At 36.7% G+C, this 10,935-nt stretch overlaps 1 protein-coding gene across 1 annotated transcript; it reads right to left on the reverse strand.

Annotated features, from left to right (window-relative positions):
• Window positions 1–9,586: 9,586 nt before the first annotated feature.
• On the reverse strand, window positions 9,587–10,537 carry LOC149155088 (protein WEAK CHLOROPLAST MOVEMENT UNDER BLUE LIGHT-like 2). Its single transcript, XM_089444313.1, has one exon. The coding sequence runs from the start codon at window positions 10,535–10,537 to the stop codon at window positions 9,587–9,589; it is 951 nt and encodes a 316-aa protein (XP_089300439.1).
• Window positions 10,538–10,935: the final 398 nt, after the last annotated feature.

The raw sequence follows: 10,935 nt of genomic DNA on the forward strand, positions 1-10,935 counted from the left end.
GCACCCGTATTGCAGAAAGGGCAGCGGCACAGTCTACCTTGAATTTGCTGCTGGCTTTTTGCGCCTGATGATTCGGAAAGCACCGAGGATCATGCCATAATAAAGAAACAGTTTAAGTTATTATTGCCAGTTCGGGGATATAGCATGAGCTGTGTGTATCAGTTTATTTCAACTCTATACATTTTTCTACTTCAATTTTTTCATTATTTTTTATGAATTAAAATATAAATTAATATAATATATTTTATGATAAAATTAATCGTACTATAATAATATGAATTCTTTATATTTCTATTTTCCCGAAAAAAGAAGCGACCCCTTTTCATATAGATCATATTTATTTTAAATGATAAAAAGAGAATCAAATTGTCGGAAAATTAATCCCAACCACGTGGTTTATTAAAGTGAAAGCAGTCATACTTACCAAATAGATGTTTGCAGGTTGGAGGATAGATTAAATGAAGGACAGATTAAATGAAGTTCTCAATAGGAGTATAAATTCTCAATTTTGAAACACACATTAAGTAATTAAAAAGGAATATGTATTTAATGAAGGATTGGTAAAAACTTATGGGAAAATATTCACTCAGCAATATAGAAAAACATTTTTCTGTATAGTCATCCATCTTGTGTCTTAATGTTTTGCTTTGTCATGTATTAATGAGTTAAAATTGTATATTTTGAAATATATGTATATAAATTGTTTTGCATAGTCAAGGGTGTAAGTGTGAAAATTCAAAAGGAGAAAATCCTGGAGCAAATTTTGGTGAGGGTGTGAAAACAAACCATTACTAGGATTTACATAGAGTTACTCTGCAACTCCTCGTGAAGTGTAAATCACAAGTAAGAGCTTTTATTTACTTGGTGAAGGAGCCACGGTCTCCATATGAATGTATTTGATGCATTAAAATTATAAGCCAAAGTTTTATTGTGTTGCTCCATTTTTACCTACTTTGCTTTGAGTTAAGCTAAAGCTTTGAGGGAAAGACTTTCTTCTTTTTTGTGTTGCTCCATTTTTACTCTGTTTTTACTGTGTTCTACTTTGCTATGAGTTAAAAATAAGCCTTGGGTGAAAGACTTTCCTTTGCCCTGAATCTTTAACTTGATATGATAACCCTTGAAACTTTGTTAGTATAAGAACAAGTGTTTTTTACTAGGAATTAAAAGTTGTTTTAAAAGAGGATTTTTGGAGCGTATTTACGAGCATGGAGAAAGTTCTTTTTTACCATTAGAAATGACAGCATATTTACAAGCAGGGAGAGTTTTTTAGAGTTAGATATGACTGCATGAAGCTTGACTAATCCTCAGATACCTCAGTTTAATGGCAAAAATTATGACTACTGGGCTATAATAATGAAGGCTTGGTTTTCTTGCCAAGATATTTGGGATTTGGTGGAGAATGGGTTCCAAGAACCAACATATACAATAGCATACAATGCATTGTCACAAGCTCGAAATGGTTTTGTTGAGGGACAACATGAAGAAGGATTCAAAATCCCTCTTCTACATCTTCCAAGCAATTCATGAAAGTATTTTCCCAAGGATTTCAGCAGCAACAAAGTCCAAGAAAGCATGGGACACCCTCCAGACTACCTACCAAGGCATGGCAAAAGTGAAGACAACAAAACTACAAATGCCGAGGAGAGACTTTGAGAAAATTTGTATGAAAGAGTGTGAGGATGTAGACTCATTTTTTACACATGTAATTGGACTAGTTACTCAAATCAGGTCTCAAGCTGAGACACTTAGGAAAGGACAATAGTCGAGAAAGTTTTGAGAAGTCTGCAAGCAAGGTTTCATCCCAATCGTACTTATTTTCAATCATCAAAAAGTTCTTTATATTTCTATCTTCTTGACAAAATGAAGTAACCACCATTTCATATAGATCATACTTATTTTCAATCATCAGAAGGAGAATCCAAATAATGTATTCCACCTCCGTGAGCTAATTGTCAAGCATTATCATCTTATTAGTCCCTGCCATCTGGAAATGGACATTAGTTGGTGGTGCATTTTCGAATGTTTTTAATTTCATTTTAGGTTATTTATTTTATTTACCTTGTTATTCAATTGATTGTCTTATTTGGCCTCTTCCCAAGGTGGAAGAGGCTGGAACATAGGTTGTTCTCGTTTTAGGCCTCTTCATTATTAGTTAATGTTTGGATTACCGAACTAATGCTAACATTAGTTTGCCATTAGTTTGAGTTGCTTGTAGTGGCATTATTCACAGGTTGTAACCTGTATGTGTGCATGCAGATGCAGGTGTAGGTGTGCATGCAGATGCAGGTGGATGGACTTCCTCTGCCTCATCTTTCTCCTACCCTTCCTGGATTCCAAGGATTGCTCAATGCTCTGGTCAGAAGGGTCTTGGTCTTCCCGAAGTGCTTAACTCAGTTCCTGAAACTTCCTCTTAAAGGTCTTCTCGAAGTGCTTGGCTCAGTTCTTGAAACTTTCTCCACAGCAGGTTGTGGGTGCAACGTCCTGAATTGCACTCTTGATTGGATACTTTCCGTACGCCTTACATTCGGGGGCAGGGTCTACTACTACAGCTACACATACAACTATTACACAGAGAATCTCTCATTATCTTCATTGAGAGGAAGGCTGCTGAATATGAGGCTATCAAGACTGCCATGCAAGGCCGATGATACTGGAAATGGGACGAGGAATAGGAATGGTGTCCAAAATTACCATGATTATGGCTGCGAGAGTGGTAACGGCCTATCTTCTAACCCACATTGCACTCGAACTCAAAACCCCGAAGGCTGTTGTATGGAAAAATTGAGACCACACCATGACCAGGCTATGGCTCCTCTCATCCACCATAGAGGTCGAAATCCCGGGATGGAAACCCCAATGGCATTCACACCACCATTTTTCTTCCCGACTTCTTAGGAAATACCGCTATGAGAAACCCTTATCTTATAAGCATTGGCCATATCAACCAACCTTACCCCCTTCCGCCTCCCTTCTCTCTCATAATGCAAAAGGTTTCTATTTGCCCGAAAGGAAGCATGCCTTAGTCCATGTCAAGAATCCTTAAGGTACTAGCTATAGTCATTGTATTAGCTACATGGGACTGCCTTTGAAAACTAGGCAGGAAGATAGAATATATCTAAGTAGGTATAAATCGAGATATGGGTATCTAGATCGGGATTTGGAATTGTGCATGGGATTGCCTTTGAAAGCCAGGAAGGGAGATAGTATAGATCTAAGAAGATATAAATTGAGATACGGGTATCCAAATAAGTATTTGGAACCCTATCCTGCAACTATGCTAAGCAAGGTGGTGGGGACTGGTTTTGGTGTCTGGCTTTGGGACATTGCTATCTTACAACAGATTCAGCTCGGTTCCAAATAGAATTATGAAAGGAGGGGATTTTTTAAGAATGCTAGAAGGAAGGAAGGAACCCATGATGTTGGCAAGGGTAGAAAAAATGAGACCTATGCGATGGCAAGCTTACCGAGATGGAAATGGAGGTACCATTTTTCTTCCTGATTCCCTTAGGAAAACTAGTCTTTTTCGCAAAATATTATGTTTTGCTTCTCTTCTGGCAGAGAGCTTCACATAGGCACTATCTAACTTGTCAAGACCCCTCCCATGTCTCTACTGGTATCTTGAGCTTTGAAGAACCGAGCTCCTTAACAGCGCAGGAAAGGTGCCTAATAGTAGCAGTACCTGGTATTATTTTGGCGCTTGGATTAATGGCTGCTCACTCATCAATCATCATCTAAATAGGCAGGGAGATTAGACGGTTAAACATCCAACAGTACTTGGTATTGTTTTGGCACTTGCATTAACGGCTTCTCACTCATCATCTAAACATTAATGGCTACTCAATCATCATATGAACAGGCAGTGCTCACTCATCATCTAAATAGGCAGGGAGCGTAGATTGTTAAACAACCAACAATGTAAACATCTGAGCTAGCAAATAAGGTAGCAAGAAGAGCAATCACGTTGAACAGGGAATATGACATCTGTTTGGGAAACTATGACATCTATGTTGGTTAACCTGCAAGGCTGATTCGATGGAGGTTAATGTAAATCAGGTCATTTGTACATGTTAGTTGCCAATAATTCATTGTGAACACATTTCATTCTATTCAGCATTATCAATGCAACATCGACATTTGTGTAAGTTACTTTTGTTGTTTTTCTTTTGGTCCTTTCAGAGGAATGATGTCAAAAGGATTTTGTGTTTTTATCAGAGTTTTTATATTGGGTGGTTTTTATATTTTACACTATGTAGGGTTTCAGTTTTTGAGCTAGGCTGTTACGGTTATGGTTGAAACTCGATCCTGCTATAGGAAATGAAAAATTTATTTGAAACCAGGTTTTTAAATACCTTGTATGATCTCCTTAAATGACTAGAGGTATGTTTATCTTATCCTTTGATTGTATGCAGCCAATCCTGTAGGCTACTGTTGTCTCCCATGTTTTCAATATACAGAGCCATGTTAATGTTGTTAGGATTGTGAAGAATTCCTCCATAATCTACTTTGTCTTCATTTCCTTTAGATTTTCCTTCAAAATTTTCTTTGATTTGCCCTACTTTTGTATGTTGTCAGATCTTCTCCTAGTATTGGTTAGCTGACCTTTATTGATGAAGTAGAGTTGTATTTTTTTTAATAGAAAATAGTTATATTTGTATTGCTGAGGAACACACCTCATCTATACTAGGAAGGCAAATAGAAAAAATTAAACAAGGATTATGAATTTTGAATGACCATTAGTGTGAGCAAACACATAAATCAAGTGACTAAATTTGTTTGAACCACTTCTTATACCTCCACTGCTAGATAATTGACTGGTTCTGGTCATGGATACCTATCTTGGAACCTTGCCATTGTAGCCAGACCTACAATCAATGTCAGAAGGAGCCAACACATATGCTGCTATTGGCACTGGAATGATAAGCTAATGCTAAAATTCAATTCTTTATTTCTTTATCAATTGTGGAGAAATCCCCTTGTTGTCTCCTATGTTTTCCATGAACAAAGTCTTATTAATGTTGTATGCTTTTGAATAATCCCACCACACCCAAATTTTCATTTATTTTTCTTAGTTGCCCCACAAAAATTTACTTTGCTTTGGTCATCATTTTCATGTTGTGTGATCTTCTTAGGGGTTGTCATCCGACATTTATTAATAAAATAGAGCGTTAATTTACTTATTCAAAGAAATGATTTTTTGTTATAGATTGTAGGGCAATTGGATTCCCTTGCCCTTCTGCCACTCCAGGAGCATGCCAGATGTAACTAAGCTTGCAAACAATTTTTCAGCTTTTCTTATTTCTCTGGTACTCTTCCCTTTTTTGTAGCTTTTGACAGTTTTAACTTTTATTATAGGTTTTTGGAGCAAAAGCAAAAATGACATCATATGAAGAATCATGTACCTAAAAAACGTTCATACCAAGATGTGATCCCTTAATAGGGTTTTTAGATTGAGAACATTTGCTGACCTTTCTATGACATGGTTGTTTGTCAAAAGTTGTCCAAGTTATATTCTTCTCTGAGGCTCATTTTTTTCGTCTTTTCTGGACTTAGATAGATTTACTCTACCAGACGTATTCATTTGTTATTAAGATTACATAGCATATAATTTATTTTATGGTTTTGCTGTCTTTTATCCAAAATCTTACCTATAACCCAATTCTGGCTTCTTGTTTTTGTTCCCTTCTGTAAAGCATTGAATGGATCTCTCAAAAGATTGAATTATGTTTATACAATGCTTCATTCATTTCCACTAAAACACTAAAATCTAGATGCCAAAGGTGTTTGTTATATGTTGCTTATCAATGCATAGATAAGGCTGGTGTATTTCATATATTCACATTGCAATACTGAATGCTGAATCTAAATCTTCAATGGTCCATGGATTGAGTTTTAAATCATTGAGATGTCTATTTGTATGGAATTGAGCTCAGTAGCAGTATAACAAATTTGTGTTCTATTATTCATCAAGTTTTGTACCTCTAGAATTGGAATTGGGTTAAGTAGCTACACAACAATTTTGAGTTCTCTTCCAAGTGTGGGTACTTGCCTTTAATTTATGGTACATAGGCAAACATTGAAAGTGTGAGAATATGGAAGAATAATCTCATGGGAGAAATACCCATTTCACTCTAAGGTCTCTCCGTGTCAGCAACAATGCGTTTGATACGTGGAGTACTCTCCCATGACAAACCAAAACACTCATGGAGAGAAGAAACCAAACGAACTGGATGAATTAGGAACTTCCAATTTTGGTGTCAAAACTAAATCCATTCCATATCCCTACTATAGTAGGATATTTCTCAAGATATAAATTGGGTTGAATATGTGGCATATATAAAGGTATGGACAAAGCCACATGATCAAGAAATTCCATGGTGTTACCTCATTTGGTTGATGTACCAACCAAAATCCAGCAAACTTTCCAGTTCAATACCAGAATGAAGCACCTATTTGAATGTAATTGATATGTGTAGACATGGGCTTGACCTCATTTCTTGGTAGGTGAATACTTTTAAAATATTTTCCTTAAAAATTGTTAGCATGATGAGTTCTATTAGAATCTACCTTATGAGGAAATAAATGGTGTGAATTTCATGACCAATGTTTTAGTGGAGAGAGTTCCTACAAGAAAAAGATTAATGAGACAACACTTAAGGAAAGATTAATGGATTAGTTACAGGAACATCAGAAAATTGTTAATCAGAATCAACATTGTGAGATCTTACTTGGATAGATTTGACATTAATATTAATCAATAGCAAATTGTGAAAGGAGGTGACATGGTAATTGCACACGGGCTGAATTTGTTGTAGGAAAAATTCAATGATACTCATTGAAAATGATAAACCTTCAGAGATTCATCATAGCATAATTTAATTGAAGATAGACATGAGAATTCTTCTACGAGATTCAGAGTGATCTCAGGTGAACTGTGTAGGTTCTGTAGATGTGCTTGATGGAAACATCTCATGCCTGAATGTGCAATCACCATACTTGATTCTAGTTCACCTATACATCTTCCATTCATCTTACACTCCCAATACAGAGTTGAGTGCATGCTATATAGAGGTCATTTTGACAGAGGTCCACCTGTGCAACATATGCTTAGAAAACCATTTTCAGTACAACATATCACATAATTTCAAGGTTGGTTTGTGACTACAAAAAATAAGATACCATGGACACTTCAAAATGAGAGTAGAAACACAAAAACTGTAAGCAAAAATAAAGGATTGGGGATTTATATGTTGTACATGATGTTTAAATCCCTAGGTTTTTTTGTGTAGAGAACCATACAACATTGGACATGGGGCCTATAGTATGTCATAAATTTCTATGTTAACATGTCTACAACACTTATCATTTTGTGGTGTGATCAATGTTCTCTCTTATAAAAGCAATCATCCTAAGTGTTATAGATCCATTTTGGCACATCACTCCCATCATTCATATCATTACTATTAGGGCTCATCAAACCCTAATTCAGTTTCTACATGCCCTAGACAAGTCATCACTTTGAATTCCTCCTTCCTTGAGAGTTTGTTAGCCTGAATCCCTCCAAAAATGCCTCCTTGAGGGACCAGTGCAGCCTTGGTTAGGGGTAAGTGCACTTCAGTGCAAGTAGGCCCATGTCAGGGTGCTTTCTAGAGCACTTAGGCCCACTTTTACTTGTGCTCGACGAGATTGAGCAAAATAATCATAGGGTTCTAGGAATATTCTTATCTTTTGGAGCCATCTAGAAGATTCCCACACTTATCATCTCCTATGAGATCGAAATTGGATAGGGAATGAGTTAAGTAACCTCCTATCCTCTCATCTGTTCCTCCATGGAAACTAACTTTAAGTTTGGAAAGCCATTCAATACCCTCATTTATGGCCAAACATCCTCCATTTGCTTATAAATTGAGCACTCATCTAAGTGATCAAGGGTTGGACTTTAAGAATCTGTAAGAAGATACTATTGGTGTGAGGTTTGAGATTGTAAGCAAGTATCATTATGCTGCCAAACTATTGTGCTTTTTATGTGATGTTGGTTGGAACCCAAGCTGGAAGAGTGACAATGGATCGGACTTCATGGTTGTAATTCTTCCTTCTACTTAATAAAGTTGTTTACACCTTTTCCCATTTTCTTGTCTTGATGTATGATGATTATATCTGTAAACGCTTTCAATTCCATTTGCTTATAGTAGATAGATCTCTTGCTTTGATTGGTTTTCGTCCTTTGTTTATGATTGCAGGTACTTGTTGAGTAGATCAAGTTCAAGAAGGAGCAATGAGAGCCAAACAATGGAGAAAAAGGGAAAAATAAAGATAACAAGTAGGTCCCTTGTCTTATTTATCTTCTATAGAAAAAGGCTAAGTGCTTTAAATCTATTATTCTAGGTGTAGCTACCCACCTAGGGAAATTGTGTTTATCCATAGATGCAAAATTCCACATAACAAATTGGCGATTCTGCTGGGGAGCAATCATCATTTTGAGTACTTTACCTTAATCCTAGTACACCCTAGTAGACTTTAATTGCTTCCACTAATCTTGTTTCAGCATTTTAGAAGTTGTTTTTGGTAAAAATTATGCTTGAAAGCACCTAGGATGGCCCCTCTGGCACTAGTGCAGGTCTGGTCAAGAGATAGAGCACTGCAGAGCACCCCTGGCTTGATGACAGTGCTCTGAAGCACACTGTCTCCCATTCAAGGCTGCACTTATCCTCCTTAGGTTAAAAATCTCACCTTTGTCTTGATTTTTTCCCAAATTTCCTTCTGTTTTTGCTTATTGAATGATCAATGATTGTTATCTCTCTGAAATCAATTTGTGGTTCTTTTGCTAGCCCTACTTTGGGCTTGATTATGTTTTCATGTTATCATGTTTTAACTACTTGGGTATGGCAGAGAAGGGTATCCCATTCCTTGGATTTTGCAGGTTGAGGGGAAAGAGAGATGGTGGGTTAGAATTGTTGTAGGAGTTAACATACTGCGATTTGCTAGGAAATTGGGCCAGATGAGAGGACTATAGCTAGCCATAGGATAAATTTGTCCTTGTGGACTAACCGTCCCATTTTTACTAAAAATTGCATTTGTTGAAAGACCCAATGACCTTGATATGCCATGCAGTGAATTAAATTTAAGGAACCCAATTATGCTTCTAAAATAGGAAAAATGTCATTTTAGTTGAATGGATTATTTTCTGCTTTCCAACAGATAATGCAAACTGTGGAAACCATAACTTACTCCTCTTGGACACAAGTGGCTTATCTAAAGGCATTTCATCAAACTTATTTGCCATCGAAGTTTTCATGCCCAACACCCAACCCAATGATGTTATTGACATGACATGAATATTTTCTTTCTCATTGCTATTGTCGAGATCATTTCAATCAGAATATGCATGGTTTTTCCAATTACTGACTCAGTTGTGTGTCACAGCATATCTCTTCACCGTGGTAGCTAAATCACTAGCTTTTCTATGTTGTCCATTTTGTGCCCTCCATTTTCTGAGCTGATCCTCAACTATCAATTTCACTGCATTTGCCCTCTTTCCCTTCTGTGAGGCAACTTGAAGAGCCTCCCTCCCTATTATTATCTCTTTATTTTATTCTTCCAATCTCGTCAATATTTCACATTGACTATCCTTACCTACATCTATTTCAGATACAACAGCTGCCACCCGCGTGTCAGCAAGTTCCTCAGCTTCATGTGCCTGATTGTTCTGTGAAAAGTGCTCATTAAATGAAAGTGTAACTGATAGAGTCCTAGCCTCAGAATATCCCACAATTGACTCACTCTGATTCATAGCATCATTCCTAGCAAGATCCAATACTTGTGATGCCTGAGTTGTTTCTGCCATTTTTATAGCTGCTTGTAGCCTACTCTCTGTAGTTCTAGTATCAGCCTCTGATTGTGTAGCTTCTTCCTCTGATTTGTGCATATCCTCTCTAGTTGCTTCAACTTCAATATTGGCCTTATCTACCTCAGTAGCTTCCTGTTGTAAATCTCTTGAAAGATCTGTCATAGCTTCCTTGGATTGCCTCTCTCCATGTTGTTGTGATTTAATTTCTTGTCTTGTTTGATTCAATTTAGCCTCTATAGAAGCAACTACTACAAAATAATTTGCTACCATTTCCCATGTTTCTTCTAATATTGCACTTTCCCTCTCCAACTCTTCTCTAAGTGGCTCAATGGCACCTGCTAAATAAGTTTCCTCCTGTGTGGCTTTGTTTATATTTTCTCTCATCTTCTCTAGTTCTATGAGAGTTATATAATTATATTTAGTTCTTTTAACCCCTTGACTCTTTACAAGATCTAGGTCATCCACTACTTTAGAGAGGGAATTTTCAACTACATGCATCTCTTCTCCTAGTTTAAACTCTGACTCTTTAGCAACTGCTAATTCTAGTTTCAAGCTTTGCAGTAAAGAGGGTGAGGCATCAAGATTTAATATCAGATCCTTGAGAAGAACTAGTTCATGATTCAACTTAATCAATTCTTGGTTGACATGCTCTATTTCTTTCCCCCTCTCCTCAGACTCTCGGTCTTCAGCCATAGATACATCATGTTTCTTTTCTTTTATTTCCATATATAAGCTCTAAGCTATATCCAAGAAATTCGTTGTGGCCATAAATTATATGTGTTACAGGGAAAAGTGTCTATTTAGAACTGCTCTATCCCACTAAGGTGTGACAGCTGCCTTAGAAACAAATAGAGAAAAACTACTTTTGTATTTCCTTAATGAATTATAGACAGAGAGGAATAGAAAGAACCAACCTGTGTCTTGCACTAATCCTTTGATCCAATTCCTCTCTTCTTTGATAGTCTCCAACTACCTACTCCCTTGCTTGCCCAGCTTCACAAAGTTCTTGTAAGATCACAGAAGAAGAGCACTATACAAAGACAAAGATCTATATTCATAAACAACTTAGGATCAGATTTAAGTTAACCACA

Source organism: Pinus tabuliformis, chromosome 9, assembly GCF_031772625.1.
Source record: "Pinus tabuliformis cultivar Carrire ecotype Pingquan chromosome 9, CPIR1, whole genome shotgun sequence".
NCBI classification, from domain to species: domain Eukaryota; kingdom Viridiplantae; phylum Streptophyta; class Pinopsida; order Pinales; family Pinaceae; genus Pinus; species Pinus tabuliformis.